This window comes from Diospyros lotus, chromosome 8, assembly GCF_014633365.1.
Source record: "Diospyros lotus cultivar Yz01 chromosome 8, ASM1463336v1, whole genome shotgun sequence".
Classification (NCBI taxonomy): Eukaryota; Viridiplantae; Streptophyta; class Magnoliopsida; order Ericales; family Ebenaceae; genus Diospyros; species Diospyros lotus.
The window spans coordinates 38,328,614-38,350,201 of record NC_068345.1 but is presented as its reverse complement, the minus strand read 5'-3'; the positions used below and the strand labels follow the sequence as shown (position 1 = coordinate 38,350,201).

At 37.7% G+C, this 21,588-nt stretch overlaps 3 protein-coding genes and 1 non-coding gene across 13 annotated transcripts in view; all 4 read left to right on the top strand.

The window, feature by feature from the left end:
* The window catches only part of LOC127807543 (nucleobase-ascorbate transporter 2), a 30,788-nt gene that overhangs the window by 5,393 nt on the left and 3,807 nt on the right, over positions 1-21,588 (top strand). The gene's annotated exons all lie outside the window — the stretch shown is intronic.
* LOC127807546 (shaggy-related protein kinase eta-like) lies at positions 248-7,143 on the top strand. Its single transcript, XM_052345489.1, has 12 exons — positions 248-415; positions 1,102-1,194; positions 1,477-1,536; positions 1,616-1,882; positions 1,962-2,036; positions 2,113-2,169; positions 3,658-3,798; positions 3,891-3,941; positions 4,017-4,112; positions 4,205-4,288; positions 4,409-4,510; positions 6,566-7,143. Exons 1-12 carry the CDS (start codon positions 401-403, stop codon positions 6,656-6,658), a joined length of 1,134 nt encoding a protein of 377 aa, XP_052201449.1. The 5' UTR covers positions 248-400; the 3' UTR covers positions 6,659-7,143.
* On the top strand, positions 8,347-15,990 carry LOC127807542 (probable LRR receptor-like serine/threonine-protein kinase At5g45780). Of its 2 annotated transcripts, none has more exons than XM_052345475.1 (11): positions 8,347-8,584; positions 8,673-8,805; positions 9,025-9,096; positions 10,595-10,738; positions 10,840-10,917; positions 11,004-11,063; positions 12,086-12,159; positions 12,235-12,381; positions 12,475-12,813; positions 13,752-14,143; positions 15,166-15,990. In XM_052345475.1, the coding sequence occupies exons 1-11, from the start codon at positions 8,482-8,484 to the stop codon at positions 15,481-15,483; spliced, it is 1,860 nt and encodes a 619-aa protein (XP_052201435.1). In that variant the 5' UTR covers positions 8,347-8,481; the 3' UTR covers positions 15,484-15,990. The 2 variants fall into 2 exon arrangements, with proteins under 2 accessions (XP_052201435.1, XP_052201436.1); XM_052345476.1 differs by having other exon boundaries at positions 8,349-8,584; positions 10,846-10,917; positions 15,166-15,988.
* TRNAE-CUC (transfer RNA glutamic acid (anticodon CUC)) lies at positions 20,214-20,285 on the top strand. Its single transcript has one exon. It is a non-coding gene; the product is annotated as a tRNA-Glu (tRNA).

Below are 21,588 nucleotides of genomic sequence, written 5' to 3'. Positions count from 1 at the left end.
TATGAGTTTATTTTAGCTGTGAAGTAAATCAAATAAATTTGTTCTTTCTGGTTTTTATTAGAACAAGTAAATAAAAGGACAAATTTCGAGAAAATAAAAAAGAAAATACCCAAACCTCGGGTTCTTTGCATTTTCCCACGTCCCAAACACCTGGAGGCCAGTGGCCGGAGGCTGAACCTTTGAAATGTCATTCTCGTAATTATTGGGACATGTAGGGGCCTTTGTGTTGCTCCCAAGACAAGTAGTGGGGGAGAGGAACAAAAAGGAGGAGCTGGAATCACATGGAGTTTGTTTGGTTGATGGGGCCTCCATATCCCTCCGCCCGACAATTATGAGCTGAAACTTTTAGTTTTGTCAAAAAGAAAGATTCTTCTTCTCCTCGTCCATCGTCGGGAAAATCATGGCCGACGATAAGGTTAGATCGATCTGTGTATCTGTGCGTTTTCTTGAAATTTTTCCGTGAATCTGATGTATGAATTGGCAACGAAATTTCTCCGATGTGTGCACGGCCTTTTGGTTAAAGTGTTTCGCTGCATCTGCGTTTTGGTTTCTGCTTATTTTTGGTTTTCTGTTCAACCAAGACGGTAGGTCGGTTAGGGTTTCTTTGACGATCTGATTCTTTTTCTCCGCCTGCATTTCTGGTGGAGGTTTTCGTACTAGGGCTTGATGTTTATGGATCTCTTTTCCCTGTTACTCTCTTTAGCTGATCTAGGTTTTCATTGAGCTTCTCTTGACGCTTGGTCTGAATCTTAGCTTAACCACTTTTCGGATCATTGTTGATTTGTGTAATTTTAGTTTGATATTTGCTCTTTATCGTTTTAATTCCTCAAACTGTGATTTCTTTTATTTGGTTTAGTGAAATTTATCAGTGGAATGTCATAATTCTTGAACAGACCTTTTGCTATCCGGGGTTGGTGGGTCTTATTCTATGGTCTCATGGAATCAGTACTTTGTTGATCTCTCAACTTGTTCTAAATTCTGATATGACCAGGATTGTTTATTTTTTCATGTGCTATTTTTATGAAGACTAAAGGCCATTTGTTTTCTTTGTTACATGATCTGTGAATTTCATGCCTGACATCTTGATCTGGTGCTTTGCAGGAGATAACTGCCCCAGTTATAGGTGCAAATGAAGCAGTCACAGGTCATATCATTTCCACAACAATTGGTGGCAAAAATGGAGAACCTAAACGGGTAATAATACTACCTTCTTGAATATCCTTTCGAGCTAATCTCAACAGGATGTGTTACTGCTTCATGCACGCATACATATATTACTCAGCGTGGAGAGACACTTAGTAACCAGCCCATAAATGTTCACGTTCATTTTTGTTTTTTTTTTTTTTTAACATTTCTGATATCTACTTGTAAAGTTGTAAGCTCAGCTTGCTCTAGAATATATAGATGTTTTGGTATCTCCCTCTGTTAATTTTCCTCTTACTGGGGGTTATTTCTTTATTTTGATGCTATTTGCAGACTATCAGTTACATGGCAGAACGCGTCGTTGGGACAGGGTCATTTGGAATTGTTTTTCAGGTATGCAGATGACATTCGTACTCTTCATTGTATCTGAATCATTTAATCTCCCCTGATGCAACAATGCTGGCTTCCATAGGCAAAATGCTTGGAAACTGGAGAGACAGTGGCAATAAAGAAAGTTTTGCAAGACAAAAGATACAAGAACCGTGAACTGCAATTAATGCGCACGATGGATCATCCAAATGTGGTTTCTCTAAAACATTGCTTTTTCTCCACCACGAGTAAAGATGAGCTTTTTCTCAATTTAGTCATGGAGTATGTCCCAGAGAGCTTGTATCGAGTTTTGAAGCATTACAGCAACCAAAGAATGCCTCTCATCTATGTGAAACTTTATACTTACCAAGTATGTGGGGTGGTCTCTTCAAAGGTTAAATTGTTTTTGTATTTCTTGCACTTGTATTAATGAAGGTGGTACCTTCCAGATTTTCAGGGGTTTGGCATATCTGCACACTGTTCCTGGAGTTTGCCACAGGGATTTGAAGCCTCAAAATGTTTTGGTATGCATTTTGTTTATTTGTGAGAATCCTTCTTGGTTCTCTGCTTACAGCTTATGTCATTCTTTTCCTTCTACAGGTTGATGCCCTTTCTCATCAGGTCAAGATTTGTGATTTTGGAAGTGCAAAGATGCTGGTAAGTGTAACCCTTTATTTTTGCTTTCCAGTCTTCTTCTCTTTTAGATGACCAATTGAACTTTTTTGAGGTTCTGTGGTGACCCTAATGCAGATGCACTGGAAAACTGATAGTATATAATAGTTTAGGAATGGTGGTTGAAAGATTCTACCCAACTTTGGCTATTCGTTTATCACATGTGCAAGTCATGTCTATTATATGACATATTCTTTCTTTCTAAACCTTGATGCTCATTGTGTTGTTCATCAGATGCATTCCTCCCTCTACTGCTTAGATTTCCTTTTCCACTTTGAGAATTGCCTATATCATGAATTATAAACCTTTAGAAAATGGGCCAAAATTTTACTCCCTGCAGCTATGTTTTGTATTGTACTATTAACATTATTCTTCCTTCTAGTTTACATGATCTGTTTGATCAGTTTTGTTCTTAATGGAAGTGTTTTATTAAAACTATGATAAATTAGTACCTGATGATGACTCCAGCATTGCTATCTATAATCATACTGTTTAAGTCTCCTGCACTCGTGTAGTAGGGGTAGCTGCCTGTTATGGTTATGAATGGTTTTAATTGCTATGGTAGTTCTTATTATGCAGTTTTTTCTTTCCTTTGTGGGATGTAAATTTCTTTCCAGGTAGTATACTCAGTCATTTGTATAGATTCATGTGTTTGAGTAGCTTAATTTTATGAGTATTGTAAGTTAATTTGGTTTTGCACTATAGAAATTTTATTTTTCTTTTAACTTCTCATAAAAAAATTTGAAGTGTTTATTTGCTTGTGTGCTTGTAATGCCGTATATCTTTTTTGGATCTAGATTGGAGATATAGCGCCCTTTTTCGTCTTGAAGTAGTCTTCATGTAGTATTTTTGGTTTAACTGGCATGACCTGTGCTTGGCATACTAATTTCCGTTTAAAACTTTCTGGAAAAATACTCTGAACTACCAAAAGCATAATGAAGTTAGTTGTTATGTAACATGACCTGGCTGATTTTGGATTCTGCTGGCGATGTTTCTTGACAATCTGATTTATAATGTCAGCTGTTTTTCTAAGATGTTGTATGGATGCAGGTCTAGTTTCTTTTGAGTTCATCCTCCTGATCCTGCACATCCCAAACTATTTCTCCTAAAACAAAGGGCCAAGGAATTTTAACTAGGAATACTTAATCTAGCAATTGATATGCTTGTCTTGCTGGTTGGATGTTTGGTTCTCTTGCCTTGTTCCCTGATCACATGATCAAAGATGCTTGTGTAATTCATAGTTCCTTAACGAGTGACTCAAAACTATGATTCCTAGTAAGGATCCAAGCTGGAATGTGGTTGCCTTCATTCATGTGGATATCATGATGTTAAACTTATTAATATTTCATGATTAAAGTGGCTCCCTCCTATTAATGAATTGTACTGGGGAATACCATCAGAGTTAATGTTTCAGGGGCATTGAGCGTTCAATAGCATGTTTCATGTTTTAATCATTATCCTAATTGCCACCAGGTGAAGGGTGAAGCAAACATATCTTACATATGCTCACGTTTCTATCGGGCCCCAGAACTTATTTTTGGTGCCACAGAATATACAACTTCAATTGATATTTGGTCAGCTGGTTGTGTTCTTGCTGAGCTTCTTTTAGGACAGGTAAGCGATGTTTTCCTTGTTCTAACCACATAAACTTCTATTCATTGATCATTTCATGTTTAGCTGACATCTTACTATGCAAAATTTCCTAGCCATTATTCCCTGGGGAAAATGCAGTGGACCAGCTCGTGGAGATTATCAAGGTGCGTTCATAAATAATATCAGAAATCATGCATTTCTTTTGCAATGTGATAGATTTCCTTACACCTGTTATCCAGGTTCTTGGTACACCCACTCGGGAAGAAATTCGTTGTATGAATCCCAATTACACTGACTTTAGGTTTCCACAGATAAAGGCCCACCCTTGGCATAAGGTATGCTTTTCATTCCACTTTGAACCTTTGATAAGTCATTTTTTGTTTTCATAAAATCTTGAGTCACTCTGATATTGAGCTTGTGATTTCAGGTTTTTCATGAACGGATGCCTCCTGAAGCAATAGATCTTGCCTCACGGTTACTGCAATATTCCCCAAGCCTTCGTTACACTGCAGTGAGTTTTATTCTGCTTCCACTTGTGTAGATATTTCATTGATGTTTAGTTAATGAGTAGTGACAATTTAAGCTCACACACTCTCCCTCATTGACTGGGTCCCATTCTTGATATTTACAGCTGGAGGCTTGTGCACATCCTTTCTTTAATGAGCTTCGAGAACCTAATGCCCGTCTGCCAAATGGTCGCTCATTACCTCCTCTTTTCAACTTTAAGCAGGAGGTACATTTCACAGCCACTTTTTCTTCTTTCTTTAGTACGAGTACTATCTTCCTCTAGTACAAGTACTATCTTCCCTTTCATTCCTTTAGTACAAGTACTATCTTCTTCCTTTAAGTACTATCTTTTGTTTTGCGGGTTGAACACACAAAGTATCCTTGTTATTTTTTTATTTGTTCTCCAATAGTTAAATGCTAATTTGAATAGAAAAGTTAGTTTAAGAACTATTCCTATCTGACTCATTTTCCCCCCAAAAAGAACTATTGCAAACAGAAAAGTTAAAGGCAATATTTTCGCAAACTTTTTTTATAAGGTAACACGGACATTGTCCTACTGAATAAATTAGAAAAAAAGGACTGATACACTAATTCTCTAATGTGTGTGTGTAGAGATGTGAAGGTTGAAAAACAACAAATGATAACATCAATCCTTAATTTTACTAGGTGGATCGGCTAATATTGAAAACATCTGACTGCTTTTGTGTTGGTTGTTGGCTAACTAATGCACTTTGCTTGGAAGCAGTTGTGATAAGGAGTAATTCATTAGAGGAGATTACTCAATTTATGAGTGGAATATCCTATCATGTCTTTATAAAAATGAAATAAAGCAATAATGCGGCATGATGAACACGACTTCTATTAACGTATAATGTGATGAGCATCAAGTCATTCAGTGCCTTATATCACACGATAGTTGAATTTTCTACAACTGCAATAAGAAAGCTATCCTGGTCCTTAAAGGTTTGGTCTGAGGGTTGTAAGAAGAATATAGCAAAATATAAGGTGAAAGCTTATATATTATGTGAAGATTGTATGTGAAGAGCATTTATTCCATGCCTGTAGCTATACCTGTTCCTGTTATACCTTAGGGTGGCGTGGTTGTGATAAGGAATTTGATTGCTTATGGTTATCCTCAATGATGAGATCAGGTTGAGGTTATTGGTTGTGAGAACAAGCTTGTTTATGCCTATGAAACATTCAGTACCTTGAATGTTTTGTGGGTTATCTTTTGTAGTGGTAACTGATGGCTATCATCAATAGTGTGAACACAAAACAATTGGGTGTTTTATCCACCTTGAATATTTAAAGGACCTATCTGTCATGCCCCGTGTTCATGTGGTGGCTCACTATTTGTTGCACATTTTTTTTACCCCACATCACATAAATAACTTGTATCTATGGGGAGCTTTCGCCCTTCACCATTATCTAAATCTAAATTTTGATTTAAATTGCATTTCTGCGCAAGATGCCCCTATTTGTTTTACAAATGGAAATCTGTTCAAAATTTTGAGATTTTAGTTAAAGCTTCAGCATCTCATAGAATTAAGAAGATACGATGTTCAGTGTTCATGGCAAAAAGATCATTTCTATTAAAATATTGAAGGGCCTGCTTATCAAAGGGACTTTTAATTGTTTACTGATCAGCAGTAGTTGATACCTGAGGATGACCCCACTCACTCACAATATATAAAGTGAAACAAAACAGAAAAGATATATCTTTTCTGCATTTTGAGAAGTTTAGGGCCTGTCCAGTTTTAGAAAACATTTTATGTTTTTGAACGCCAATTTTCTATTGAATAATTAAATCTCCTATTAGAAAATATAAAATTTAATTTTCTAATTTTTCAGCTTTATATTATGAATTAGAAAACATTCTTTTAGATGTTTCTAAATTTTTTGAAAATGAATGTTATGGATTTTTGAAACATAAAATGTTAGGACATCTTTAGTTAAAAAATTGGAGTTAAAAACTAGAAAATGTTTTAACTGAACCGGGCCTTAATTTTTTGTTCCCACATGAAGTTTATTTCTTTACCCCTTCTTTTGGGGGATGGGGGGGAAGGTGAGGGAAAATGCATCATCTATAGGATAGGCGTGTAATTCTCTCTCTCTCTCTTTTCCGGTGAGTAGATTCCTGCAGACAATCATTGTAAATAACAAGGATAACTAAGTTTATGACAGACTTCCTTTAGTTGAAGCGAACTGGTATAATATTAATCTATCATCAAATTCTGGTTCATGCTAACATAATGGCTAAACGATATTGTGGTGGTTGCAGTTGTCTGGAGCTTCTCCGGAGCTTGTTGCCAGGTTGATACCAGAGCATGTGAGACGGCAAATGGGTCTAAATTTCTTCCCCTCAATCACCTAACCTTTAGTACACGGAACTGGTTTATACTGCTTGACGAGGGAGATGCATAGGGCTCTAAAAGTAACCTGCCTGATCAGCAGCATTTCTTTCTTTAGCCTACTGGAAATGTTTTAGGCAGTTGGATGGCGGCTCTTGTTGACATGATGCTTTTCCTTTGCTATGCCTGGATGAAAATTCCACTCCCAATCCCCACTTATTCCTCTCTCCCCCCCAACCAACCAAACCAAACAAAAAAAGTGGGGGAGCAGAACCTATTTGTATATGTTCTGTTTTAATTGTTATAATCATAAAGTTCTTTCAGAGAAAAAGCGAAAAAAAAAAGGTGGATAAGTATGTACGTGTACCGAAGGGGTAGGAAGGGTCTTGAACAAACAGTGGGGCATGGGAAGCTTGGGGTTTCTTCTTGTTTGTTCAATTTGTTTGCACTTGTTTTGAGATTGTTATGGCTGACTGTCAATCATAGGAACTTGCTCTCTCCTTGTATCCGTGCTATGTTACAAGTAGTACTCCCACTGTTGCATCTGCTGCTATTTTGGGCTTCCCCGACGGAGTTGTACGTGTTCTGGCCATGCTTCAGCTTTACTGAAAACGCTAGGAAAAAGGGTATTGTAGTAGTTGGTTTTCAGTAGCAGTTGTCAGGTCCTGATTAATTCTGGTTCTTGATTTTTGGTATAAAGAGTTTTGAAAATATGTTTGTTTTAATAATACGGTCTTAAAAGAATTTTTAAAACTAGTTAGTTCATCACGGTTTTGGAGATCAGGCAAGAAGTTATGGAATTCTCAACCAAACGGATCGTTAATTTCTAATTATGCTCCAGCCTCCAGCTCCACTGCAAGTTTGTAAATATTTTCCTCCATTGCGAGGAAAACTGGTTGTAAAATTTCAGTCTCTTTTTTTTTTTTTTTTTTTTGGTTTGGTAGACATGCTGATGCAATAAAACAAACAGATCTGGAAAAGATGCTGTAGGGTCCTACTTTTAGAATTCTTTGCATCATCCCACGGGAAAGCCTTGAATTGAAATCTGCCAAGCGACGTCGCACAGTGTCCGCGGGGACAACATCAATTCTCGCGCCAACGCAACTAGCACTTTGATCTTTGAAGGCTCGCCAATCCAAAGTCCCTGCGTCGACGGCCACGAATTTGCCGACACCCACGCGCGCGCAGACAAAGTCTTCCTTTCCACCGACGGTAGAGTTGAATTAATTTGAGCCTTCAATCTCGAAGAATTACGGTGGGCGTACAGTACAACTGTGGAAGTACTTTTTCTCTTCTACTTTTACTTTGTTTCTTAAAATAAAGCGATAGAAGCAAGCGGCAAGTCTGAAGTCTCTGGCTGGAGCGATTTGACAAGTGATATTTAATGAATCGTCTGTATAGTAAAGTAAAATTTTATAATTACAATTTATTTTTCTTAACATAATTGAGAATACAAATATTGAAGATAGCGTAAGGATATTCATCTCAAATCTGAAATCCCCTATCAATATCTATGATTCTTGTAATTAAAGCTCCCTAATCAAACAAACTCTATGGTGTGCCTCGCCACACCGAATCATCACGATTGATGTTCAACAAAGGCGTAGACAAGGGGACCATCTCCGCCGTGCCCAAATCTCGATGATTTTTTCCCTCCAACAGTTAAAAAAAAAAAAATTCCGCTTTGCGGCTCCCAATAACATTTTTCATGTTTTCTTATTGTCCCAAATACAATAAACTTGGTTAAAAGGACTTGAGACTTCGTTGATTCCCAAAACTCAAGTATTAATCCTGTTTCGTCCACTTCCCACTCCGTTTTTGTGATTTTCGCACTCTGCAGAGTCCTATGGGGCTTCTTCTGGGGCTGGCTTTCTTGGTTCTTCTGCTCTGGGTTGCTGCCGTTGAAGGTTCTGACAGCCTCCTCTCTCCCAAGGGTGTTAACTATGAAGGTGAAATATGAAGTGCCCACTACTTGGTTTGATGAAATTTCGAATCTAAACAGTGCTCATCTTCTTCAATGTTTTCTGTGTACGCCAGTGGCTGCGTTGATGTCTATGAAGAGTAAAATGACAGATGAACGCCACGTGCTTGATGGCTGGGATATAAATTCTGTTGATCCCTGCACTTGGAACTTGGTTGCTTGCTCTCCTGAAGGCTTTGTGGTTTCCCTGTAAGTCTATTCTACCTAAATAAATGAGCTTCTCTTTGTTGTTTTTGGGTGCAATCTGCTACCTGAGAACCAACAGTGCTACGCCCGTGGGGGCTTCTCTTTGTTGTTTTTGACTGGCTTTTTGGTGTGTTCTTCAGAGTCTGAGGTTTTGCTAGTTTTTGGAATGGGTCTTGAATGTTGTTATGGTCATTGATTCTTGTTTCTGGCCTTCTTTTCCAGTGAAATGGCCAGTACGGGTTTGTCAGGTACACTTTCGCCGAGTATTGGAAACTTGAGCCACCTTCAGACAATGTGAGCCATTATCTCTTCGCATTTGCATCCTAAATGAATTTTCTCATCGTACTTACTTCACAATCACCTATTTAAAGGGGGTTTTTGTCTCGTACTATTGTGTATAAATGATCTTAGTACTCCCATTGTCGGATTTAGTTGAAGTTATCCACAATCAGTCCGAAGTTGCTGCACTTTTGACAATTGAAAGGCGCAACATCTCTGTGCAAGCTTTAGGCTCAGCTCAGCTCAACTTGAAGCAAGCCTTCTCCGAATCAAGAAAAAGATAAAGAATACATAGAATCATTAGATACATTAGAAACAGCCAAATTCAAGTTCTTACAGTTTTGTGCATTGTTGTTAGTGTTTATGTTGTGTTGGGCATCCCATGAACAAATTGAGTTGCACTTCATTTAAGTTTCTAGAGATTGAATAAACTATGCGCACATTAAGTGGTTCAAGGCATGGTACAATCCTCCAAGAATAACTTTATCTCCTCCATTCTTCGGCTATCAATTCTACTGCTTATCCTCTCACTTTATGCCCTTATTGCCTTCAATATTAATTGTATAGTGAATGGCCTTGTTATTTATCATTCAGTTACTTCGGCAGTTCCATTTCTTTTTAGGCTGCTCTGATTAGATGTTATTTCTTGGATACATGATATCTCTATACAACATAATATGATTATCTTTGCAGATATCTTGAAAATTTTCATTTATTTTAGTTGTCTTGATTTGACAATATAACCCTAAGAAAATACTCTTATGTCATATGTGCATTCTGATTTATTTGCTTGTCTTCCGCCCCCTCACCACCAAAAATATTTATTAAAAAACATGAATCAAGGTCTATTTGGACAGCATGAACATGAAACATTTTTGTCGTGATTGTAGCTGCTATTATGAAACATTCTCTATTCAAATAAATTTGTCTCACTTAAGTTTCCCACAAAGTTATGGGGTTGGTATTAAATTTGATTTTGCCCACTTTGAAAAATGGGCCAAGTATAAGATTGATTTAGTTCACAGTTGGGCTTGTGTTTATATTTTAGACAAGGTATGTCTAGAAAAATCAGGTGAAATGTTTATAAGTAGTTTGTAGAAATACTTGGTACTAATGTGATACTTGCAAGCTAGATTTAATGAAGTTAGATCGGAGTTATGTTTAATGTAGTGGCTAGCAACTTTCTCTGGTCCCTAAAATAGGTGTGCTGTGTAACCATTTTGTACAAACCCTGTCAAAGGCTCAAGGTTAATAGGAGCCTTTTTCATATCTTATCATTGCATTTCCAGTTCCTTAGAGTTTGCCTCCAATATCAATCAAATTCATATCTCTCTGAATTTGCAATAATATCTTCCTTCAAATTTTATGGTTTGAGAAAAGTAATTGTGATGACATGAGATCTTTTTCCTCCGTTGAATTACTTGAAGAAGATACATTAAATTTTTTATTGTTTTATGGACTGCAAGTCTACAACTTCTATGGACGTTTTCAGATTCCATTGGTCCTCTTTCAGGTTATTGCAAAACAACCAATTGTCTGGTTCTGTTCCATCTGAGATTGGGAAACTTTCAGAATTGGTAACCCTTGACCTTTCTGGTAATCAGCTCAGTGGTGAAATTCCAAGCTCTTTGGGTTTCTTGACCTGTCTAAATTACTTGTGAGTGCACTTGATAGTTTCTCTCAGATGCAATTTTCAAAGTGCTTTTAAATTGGTTTTGATCCTTTATTTTTGATGAATTAGTCCTTTATCATGACAAGTTGCAGGCGACTTAGCAGGAACAATTTATCTGGACAGATTCCTGGACCTGTTGCAAATCTTACAGGTCTATCATTCTTGTATGTATTCTGCTGAATATAAAGTTTATACCATGTCACAAATAAACATAACTAAATGCTGAATATTATTCCAAAATATTGCACAGGGACTTGTCATTTAATAACCTCAGCGGTCCTACTCCAAAAATACTGGCTAAAGGCTACAGGTAAGCTAGTTAGCCTAAAGAGAACTTTCTTCCCATCTTACATGCCAGCCCTTCAGCTTTATTTTTATAAAAGAAGCAGCTTTTGACTTCCTCCTATATTTTCTGAGAATGCTTTACTCATTTTGTGAACTCCAAAGTATCTGGGGACCTCTAAAAGTCGTCGTGTTAATTTTTCCTGAATAATTTGGTTGCAAATATGCAATGAGAGATCTTGCTTTGTTTCATGGTTTGTAATGCCAATGGCATTGTTTTCTTCTCCATCATTTACATGTGGATACACAGATGTGCCATGCTGTATTAGTTATGGTCCCATACTGGTGATTATGCATTTGACATGACCATTGAATTTTGCTTTGTTGACACCAGAAAATTGCTGCCTTAAAAACTATGAAAATAGCTATTCAAGATGACAAAGAATAAATTCTTTGTCATCTTGAAAAAGTCCATATACCATCCATGTGGTCCGATCCAACCACCTTATTTTGCACAAATCTAATTGATAATGGTGGGTCTGGTATTCCAATAGATTTTTTAGCCAATGTAGCTGGAATAAACAGGTGCCTGATTTCAGCTGCATGCATTTAAATAAATTAAAATCTCCTGAATTGTGCACAGGTTTGTACTACTTTTATCACCTCTGTTTGGGTGGGCATTGCTTTTGGTTGTGGACATGCTTGGCTACAGCTTTTATCACCAACACTAGGTCTACCTCCATTTCATCAAAATGTAACTATTATCAACTTGTGTGCACCTTTACCATTTCATTATCAATATCCATAATCAATAGCAGTTACCATGTGCGTCATGCTAGTTCCCATGTTCATCAGATCATAAAAAGGGTGCTGTCTAAAATGAATCCAGTAATGATGAATCTTACCATTAATTTGTTTCTAATGTTAATCTATTTTATTTCAGGTTTATTCTCCACCAAAACATTTTTCTCCATAACTTCTTATGATGCATGTGATAAATCATTTCTTTTGGCTTGTTTTCAACAATGTGAAGTGTGTTTTCCTTTGTAGTATTACGGGGAACAGCTTTCTCTGCTCTTCATCTTCAGCACAAATCTGCATGAATGGTGCAAAGCCTGTCAATGGTAAGATACAGGGAACCTGTCAAGCTCTACCTATAGCACAATTGCAACTAAAATAAAAGGTCTGTGTACTTGCAGTCACATTTTCAGATCGGAAAGGTAGCAATCACCGTCGATGGGTTATATCGGCTGTGGTAGGAGTCAGTTGCACATTTGTGGTTTCTGTCATGCTGCTTGTCTGTTGGGTGCATTGGTACAGATCTCGCCTTCTATTTACATCATATGGTAACCTTCTCAATGACATTAATTCTCTTTTTATATAACCATATATATATGATGAAACGTGCCATAAGGTTATATGGTAATTTGAATATGCAGTGCAGCAGGATTATGACTTTGATATTGGTCATCTGAAGAGATTTTCATTCCGGGAACTGCAAATTGCTACGAGCAATTTCAGTCCTAAAAACATCTTAGGACAAGGTGGATATGGAGTTGTCTATAAAGGATATCTTCCAAACAGGACAATTGTGGCAGTCAAAAGGCTGAAGGATCCAAATTTTACTGGAGAAGTCCAGTTTCAGACTGAAGTCGAGATGATAGGCTTGGCTTTGCACCGGAACCTTCTGCGTTTATATGGCTTCTGCATGACAGCTAATGAGAGGCTACTTGTTTATCCTTATATGCCAAATGGAAGTGTTGCTGATCGCTTAAGAGGTTTGTTTTTATGTACTCTCAACCTCCCTGGCCAGAAGAAGGATCTCTGTTTGTTTGAAGGATCATTATCATCATTGTCATCATCAACTGCACCTTATCTAGCCAAGTTAGGGTTGGTGGCATGGCATAGCATTCATAATGGCAATTTACAAATCCATGCAAATGAACAATGTGGAAAAAATTTACACTGGATTCCTGCCCTGATGCAACCCTCTATCTGAAATATTATTTCAACAAGATTAATTTCTTTAAGCTATCTAAAATATTTTTAGTAGTACACTCAGATGACAGATGTTGTAACTTGTCTTCTTTATTTTCTTAACAAAATATAATTTGGTAGGTATAAGATACTATATTGTCATGGATTTTTTATTTTGTAAATTGCTCCAAACATGAAAGTTAATTGTTTCATTGTACATTACTTACAATACATACCTAGTACCTTTTCCTTTTTCCTCTTTCAACAATCTATCAAAGTGTCTTTTTTGATTAAGTTATATTATTTTCAGCAAAGAGGGACTTGATTTGTGTGATTCCCATCTCTATGCATTATTATTACTCTGCATGTTATGATGGAAGTCAACAATATCCTGGGTAAAAGATTGCATGAGACCAAGTTATTTACCTCTCTGGTGGTTTCTTTATCAACAATAACAACCACAAGGTTCAATTCCACTGGGTAGGCTTAGAAGAATTTAAAATACAAGATCTTATGATTTTTACGTTGGTTGTCGGCTACTTAATATAACCCTCTCCTTTAACTGGTCTTGGGATAGGCTGTGGATAGGAGGAACACCTTCAACACTAGAAGTGTTGAGGGGATACTCGATCCACCTGTGGGGTTCCCATGTTTTCTTTATACATGGTCAAAATTAAATTCAGATACCATTGCCTTGTTTACTTTTCTCTGTGCTTATTATGTTGACTTTTATTGGCAGATACTGGGCGGGAGAAGCCATCTTTGGATTGGAACAAGCGCATGCATATTGCCCTTGGTGCTGCCCGTGGACTTCTCTACTTACATGAGCAATGCAATCCAAAAATAATTCACAGGGATGTGAAAGCTGCAAACATTCTTCTTGATGATAGCTTTGAAGCAGTAGTTGGGGATTTTGGCCTGGCTAAGCTGTTAGATCTGAGAGACTCACATGTCACAACTGCAGTGCGGGGTACTGTCGGACACATTGCACCAGAATATCTTTCAACTGGGCAATCTTCTGACAAAACTGATGTCTTTGGATTTGGCATACTGCTTTTGGAACTCATAACAGGACAAAAGGCATTAGATGCAGGAAATGGTCAAGTTCAGAAGGGAATGATCCTTGAATGGGTAAGTATATGATGTGTCTGTTAGTGCCTTGTTTTATTATCCTCTGTGCAGAGTAGTTATTTGCATGTTTTCAGTGAGGAAAGTAAAATTATCAGGAGCAAGGCTACTCCATTCTACCCTAGGTGTCTTTGGTCAGAACATGAAAAATATAACAGTGTCTATACATAGGGGTAAAACTTTGTTTGTTTGACCACCGTGGCAAGCCTGGCAGGAGCCTTTACACTGGGACTGCCATGCGCATGCCCTTTAACTTATCTGTGTAGAAAACACAATGATGTGATTATATTGTAAATGATTCCTGACACGTTTCTTTAATAACTGTGGTTATCTTGTAAATGATTCGTGACATGTTTCTTTAATACCTACTATTTTATACTCAGAATTTCTAGTTAAATACTGTTGTGAGTCTTCAAGATGGAGTTCTGCGGTTCGGCCATGTCTACTTGTCAGTTCGTTTGTTAGATGTATTTTATTTACAGTGGTCTCCATTCAATTATTTCCATTAACCGACATCTCATGAAATTTTTCTATATGAAGATGGTGTTAGAATTTTCTCTCTTCATTCCCTCGCGAGAGGGTTTTATCAAGAAGGATATCCGGTGTAAAAAGTTTTGCCACATTGTTCTTTGGAATGGATTTGTATTCTCAATGTGACTTTTACAAGTCAGTTAATATCCTCAATACTCAGCCATTGACCTTAACTTGGTTAGGATTGATGATGATGACACTGGGTCTTCATTCTTGATTTTGACCTTCTCCCTGGATTTCCTAATTATTTTTTGCCAATTTTAATCCTTTTAGATTTCTATAACCATTTTTAACAGGATGACTTTTCCTTCCATGCTGTTCATTTGTTATGGTTACCCTGGAAAATGGAATGTTGCTGCTCGACACCACATTGTTTTGCCAACAAGGCATCCATTGTGTATAGGCTTCTCTTCTTGCACAACTTGGCCCTGCAGTCTTTGTTCCCCATTTTGTTTTGTTGGTGAATCCCATGTCATATTATTTGTTGGATGCAGGTTCGAACCTTGTATGAGGAGAAAAGACTGGAGGTGCTGGTGGATAGGGATCTGAAGGGATGTTTTAGTGCTGAAGAGCTAGAAAAAACAGTAGAACTCGCCTTGGATTGTACTCGATCAAGTCCCAACCTCAGGCCAAAGATGTCACAGGCTTTGAAGGTCCTAGAAAGTATTGCTGGGCAACCCGGACAAATGGAGGAATCACATGGTGGAAACAACATCGAGGGTCGAAGTTGTAGTTTCGCAAGAAACTACATTGATGTCCATGAAGAGTCTTCATTCATTATAGAACCCATTGAGCTTTCTGGGCCCAGGTGACAATGCAGTTTTCCTTATGCAGGTTGTTCATGTTCAGAATCAACATAGCATATAGACCTTTTTTTCTTCCCGCTGATAATGGAGCAAGACTAGCATATCAGTCCACCATGTACAGGGTAGACACTGTCTGAAAAACAATGCCAAGTGTATATGTTTAGACGAAACAAATTTCTCCAAGGGATTAGCACACTGAATGTATTTTGAGGTAGTTCCAACTATAATTGGGAAAATTTTTGGCAACTAATACAAAACTAACTCATGACATGCTTGTTGAGTGTAACACAAGGGTTCCTCACGTGTAAGAAGCAAGTACTCACAACAATAGATATATCCAATGCTGTCACTTTGCTTCTGTTTATATGCATGTGATCAAGGGGTGGTTAGAATAAGATGTTAGCAATAAGTAGTTGCCCTAAGTTGTGTTCAGCCATGGATAAGAAAGGCCGAATGATATCAATCTGGTTTGTTTGGTTGGTTGGTGCGTGCAAAACCATTTGGCACCACACATCCCTAGATGGTGGATGCTGTTGCTAACTTTTGTGTATGGGGTGGACAATCGTTTGTCCTTATTGAAGGGTCAGTGCTTCCTCCATTTGAAGGGAACAGATTGGGTTTCAGTCACTTGGTGAGATATCTACTCGCTAGAGATGAATCACATTCAGATTTTTAAACAATTGTTCCAAGCATTTCTTCAACTCTCTTTTAAGCCTCAAACTTGCCCGTATCTACCTCCTAATATTCAATGTATAATTATGATATCACAATTCAGTTGTATCTTATCATGCGTGAGTTTTATACGCGACAGCGATAGAGAATAATTTATGATCCTATAATTCGAGCAATTGTATACTTAATAGTGAGTTGAGTCGTATTAATGGTCAAGAGTATGTCATCCAATGAGGATGCCGTTTCCGCCACTCAAGGCATCGCAACAGTAGTTAGTTCGTTTACTTCATTCAGATCATTCCCTCTACTTCTTCTCTTGCAATTATGACCTTAAAACCCACTTTTGAAGTAAATTCAACACCCTCCACATGATGTTCGGTAATATTTTTGTCTAGAATGACGACAGGTAGCCAAATGCAGCTGCTAATGGGTTTAGAAGACATTTTTGCCCCCTCGGCAACTTCTGCCGCTACCATGTTCGTAACCCTTTATATCCCAATTTTTAGTATCACGCTCACGGGATATCACAATCCAACATACCCCTCTTACCCATAGTTTGGGTGAAGTGACAAGGGCAAATGAAGCGCCTGGAAGCGAAGCAAATGGAAGGCCTTTCCGACAAAGCAAGATGTAGACGAAGTAACAAACAGATGGGGCGCACATAGCTTACAAGTGCACTCCTGGCTGTTCCTTATTGGATAAGAGAAAGGGTCAATCGTTATTCCGTCCTCGCTTTTTTATGATTATCTTTTTAGACAGGGAGTAGTTGAATCAAGAAAGAAAAGGCAAACCCTCCGATTTACTGAAGAAAAGCACATTTTTGTGCGACCATGTGGCGGGTGTGAACGGCCAATCTCTGCGTTGATGGGAAGGATTTAGTTGCTCCCTGGTTAGGTGATCTTATTCCTCGGAGGAGGAAAAGGTTCGATTCTTCTAAGAACTTCACTGGTTTTTCGTTGACTTCTCCTATGATTCGTTGTCTTAACATTCTCTAAATCGAGTAGTTTGCTTGTGGGTTTTTCGATTTGGAAGTAGCAATGTCAGTTATTTCTGATTGGGTTTCGAAGTGTTTGGCTAATTTCTGGACTGTTTCATTTAGGAGTCATGGGCGATGAATCGAGTGATGGGCAGGTAATTGATGTGGAAGTGAAACCAGTTGATTTGGGCAATCCAGGGAATTGTAAGAGTCCGAGGAATTCAATTGATCAGAATCATCGTGGTGTTTCTCAGACTGTAATTGTGATGAAATCTGATGAGGAAGGGGAAAGCAGGAATGGACATTCAAATGGGCATTCAGATGTGTTGAGGAAAATAAAGGACTCAAAAGAGGATAAAAAATCTTGTGTTATTGATGTCAACTGTGGCGTAAATAGACAATTTGGCGAGAAGTTGGATGGGGAAAGGGTTTGTAGGATTTGCCATTTGAGTTCTGATCCCTCGGCATCCGAAACACCACCACGACTGGTGACAACTGCTACTACTAGTGTCACTCCGGTGACGGATGCCAAAGATGGTTTGATGCAGCTTGGTTGTGGATGTAAAGATGACCTCGGAATTGTGCATTCAACTTGTGCAAAACCTGGTTTAAGCTTAAAGGGTACAGGTATAATCTTCTCTTCTTTCAACTTTATGTTTTTCAATATTATTTTAGGATGTGGATACTCCTGGTATTCTAGCTTGCTTGCTTTATTTCCGCGGAAATGTATTTTCTTTAGTTATTGATTGTTTATCTTCTTCCTGCATTGTTGAAACTTGGTTGTCAATCAGAATTGTCTTCTGTCGTGTCTCTGTGTTTCATAATGAAGGGTTTGTAAAGTATGATTATTATCTGAAAATGAGAGGCAATTTATACAACGAAAATGAGCACTTCCAAATTTGTAAGCAGAAGAAGTAATAATATCTTAGGAACTAAATAGATGTGAATTCCAAAACCATACCTTTACTAGTCTAAGTTTGGAATTGTTCATTTAGCCTTCAGCCAAAATGGAAACTTCTGGTTTCCAAGTTAAAATGATGTGTGGTGCGGAAAATATGCTTTTTGCTCGAACAAGATTAAAAACAGAATTGCATGATTTCCAACTCAGATTAATAATAAATTCATGGGGTTCAATTATATGAATTTTTTTTTTTTACATTTTCATTGCATCTTTAATATGGAAGGGAGCAAATTCTCATGGTTACAATTGTAGGCATAATTGTTTACTAGTAAAACTTAGAAATGGCAATCATAACACAGACCTGCACCTTTACGCGGCAACGCATATTTCCATCCTAGTAAGTGGGTAACAGCGACTCTCAAGAAGAAAAAAGAGAAAAACGTGGTATGAGTTGAATCACTTTCAATGGATAAATTCTTTCGTTGATCATCTACTCTTTGGGTTATTTGAGAAATGTGTCAACGCCTGAAGTCCCTAAACAAATGGCGGATTCTTCTACAATAGCTCAGAATGCTAACTACGTGTCTCTCTTTTGTTAATGTTAATTTATTTTTCTTAACGCTATGCAGGCAGTGTGAAATTTGTGGTGAGACGGCAAGAAATGTTACAGGTGTTGGCGATTACAGATTTATTGAAGAGTGGACTGAGCCAAGCAGATCTCATGCTATCGCTATTAACTTGCCTGATGGGCGTAGAAGGTGTTGCCGGGGGAAGCCATTTTGTAACTTCCTCATGGCATGCCTGCTAATAGCCTTCGTGCTGTCGTGGTTCTTCCGTGTAAATATGTTATGATAGAAGCAAATAAGGATTGTTGCCGAACCTCCTAATGATTCACGAGGAGGAGGTGCCATTGGATGATAATTTAGGCAACCTCTTTGGTTCTGATGCGATGGACGAAGGGTCCAGGTCCAAATACCAAAGTTGTTGCTGCGCCTGTTTATGGACTCTGGCTTGGAATTGGCATAGATTTTCTTACTGCAGTAGGATAGACGGTTAGATAAAAATTAGCTTGGAATTTCGTGTCTTCTCTTCTCTTCCCCCTTTTATTGTTTCCTTCTCAAGCCTCCAGCATCTTTGCACTTCACTAGGCATATTGTAATGGAATTCATATCTGTTTTACTCTGTGTTGGGACTCTTAGAGATGGTGTGACAGGAGCCTTGCAATTGTTTTTGTATGTTTTCATTCCCTTTATTTTTTGTTTCTACATGAGAATTTTTAGGTCTCTCGGATCTGTTTTATTTGAAATAAAGCAAATGAATTTAAGTTCAGTTTAAAACGAATGAGTCTTAAAAAGAAAGTCTCGATAATTTCATGTAGTGTGGAGAAAGAAAAATACACAGAAATCAAAATACAAATTAACGACTTAGCAAAATATCACATTAAGGTGATACCAAATAGTACATAGCTATTTATGTAAAAGCAAAAACCTATAAATGGGAACATGATATCGAAAACAAAAACACATTGGCAACCTACAGTGTAAATTTTCCCTTTAGGGCAATCATGTCTCCTTCCTCTTTCCTCGCGGTTTTTATGGGCAATTATGTTCCTATTTATTTACTCCGGCGTGCTAAATCAAGTATTACACGTCTTGCTTCTTTAGTTTTTTTTTTTTTTAAGAAATACAAATATATCCTATCTATGTCACATTAAATGCAACATTTTTTTCTGATTTTATCCACTAGTAAAATTGACGATATCAACACTTATTTTCTTGCCCTTTGTTTTTTATATCATAATATCAGATTAGTTTGCGTTGTTTATTACGTAACAAACAACATATAAATAATTATTTCACTTTTATTACTATCATTATTTTTTGGAGTATTACACTACAACTTAAAGTGGGATATTCCATCAGGAAAGCAAATTTATCTTTGCCACTAAGCTTGTCTTCTCTTGAAAACAAAACAGTGTGACGGTTGCAGTAAAATGCCAATTGATACCAAAATATCACATGGTTATATGCAAGAAAGATTTCACAAGGATGGATGTTGCTATTATCCTTGCATGCTACTAGCTGTTGCAGCAATGTGTTTGGAAGGTAGAAATCATCTGGATAACAGTCTGAATTTCAAACATGCAGCTAGAAATTATATATTATAACAATAGTAATCATCTCAAGTTCCGTTGTAGTCTAGTCGGTTAGGATACTCGGCTCTCACCCGAGAGACCCGGTTCGATTCCGGCAAACGGAATGACATTTTTTTGTTTAAATTTGCTTTGTGGGGCAGACCCAAAGGCCACTACCTGTTTTCACAATGGTTCTGTTTATATCTCCCCATCCGAGCTTGTCTAAGTCCACTATATTGACTTATCTATGCATGTTACAGTAGCAGTTTTGCGTAAATGAATATCAGTCAATATAAGATGTGTATATCCATGCATTGCATTGGCCTTTGCTGCTTAAATGATATTCCCGATACATCACTTGATTAACTATCCAAATTTCCAAATTTTGCAAAGCTGAGATATCCTATGTTTCTTGTTTTTGTCTCTGTTGAAAGTAGAATTATGGTATCTAGCATTCATGCTTGAATTCTAGTAGCCTTTCTAATGGGCAGTAAATGGGGAGACTTTCCACGAATTATTTGTTTCTTTTATCTGAAACACACGCAGTTTTAACCAAAATTCTACTTGATAGGACGTCCAAATATGTGATTGCATTCTGTTTCTACTGAACCATCTGAAAATGGAACTGAAAAGTCGAGTAATCAAAACAAACCAACTCATCTGGGGAAAATGAACATCAACGAAGTGTGCCGCATGGTGTTTGCCAACCATTATGTATAGGACCCTAGCAACTCCACAAGCTCTCTCTTCTTCAGTTTCGAGTAACCTCTAATTCCTCTAGTCTTGGCCACTTCTTTAAGTTCCGTAAGCTTCATCTTCTCAAATATTTTGAACTCTGTCTCGCCAGCACTCGTTTCAATCGTTTGCTCGGCAGCCTTTTTCCTTGGGTTGGATGGAAATGGAATCGGGGACCTCTTCACAAAGTTTGATGGCGGCCGAGTAAGCTTAAACTCTGCTTCTGAAGGATACTCCTGCACTTTCTTCTCTTTTTGTAGAAGGCCACCTCTCTTCGGGTCAATGTTCTATTCCCTCTCGAAGTTTCTTCCCCTAAAATTCAAGAATCTGAATTAGCTATCCTGAAACTGATGAATCAATTCGTGGGTTGCAGATTTAGGAGAATTTGCAAAGCTACCGGTGCATGCATGCTTCATTTCTGTCAAAATTTTACAGAGATTACTTTTGAACCATATTGCAGCAGATACCGTATAATAAGCTACAAGAAACAGAAGAAAGAATTTGCGGATTGCAGATGAAGCAAACTTACAAAGATACCAGCAAAATAGCAGGATAGGTGCAAGTTGCATTACCTTTTACTTGCTTTCTGGATTGGCGAAGAACTTCCAGAACTGATTCCGCTGAGGGCTTATCCTGAGACGAATTGGAACTTCTCCTCTTATTAATAGTTGAATCTCCTTTGGATATTGAAGA

Coding starts and splice junctions, on each gene's coding strand:
- LOC127807546 (XM_052345489.1), top strand. Junction 1,883..1,961: donor TGAAACTTTATACTTACCAA/GTATGTGGGGTG, acceptor GGTACCTTCCAG/ATTTTCAGGGGTTTGGCATA. Junction 3,799..3,890: donor CTGAGCTTCTTTTAGGACAG/GTAAGCGATGTT, acceptor AAAATTTCCTAG/CCATTATTCCCTGGGGAAAA.
- LOC127807542 (XM_052345475.1), top strand. CDS start 8,482: ATGGGGCTTCTTCTGGGGCTGGCTTTCTTGGTTCTTCTGCTCTGGGTT. Junction 10,918..11,003: donor CTTACAGGTCTATCATTCTT/GTATGTATTCTG, acceptor AATATTGCACAG/GGACTTGTCATTTAATAACC. Junction 12,814..13,751: donor TGTTGCTGATCGCTTAAGAG/GTTTGTTTTTAT, acceptor TTTTATTGGCAG/ATACTGGGCGGGAGAAGCCA.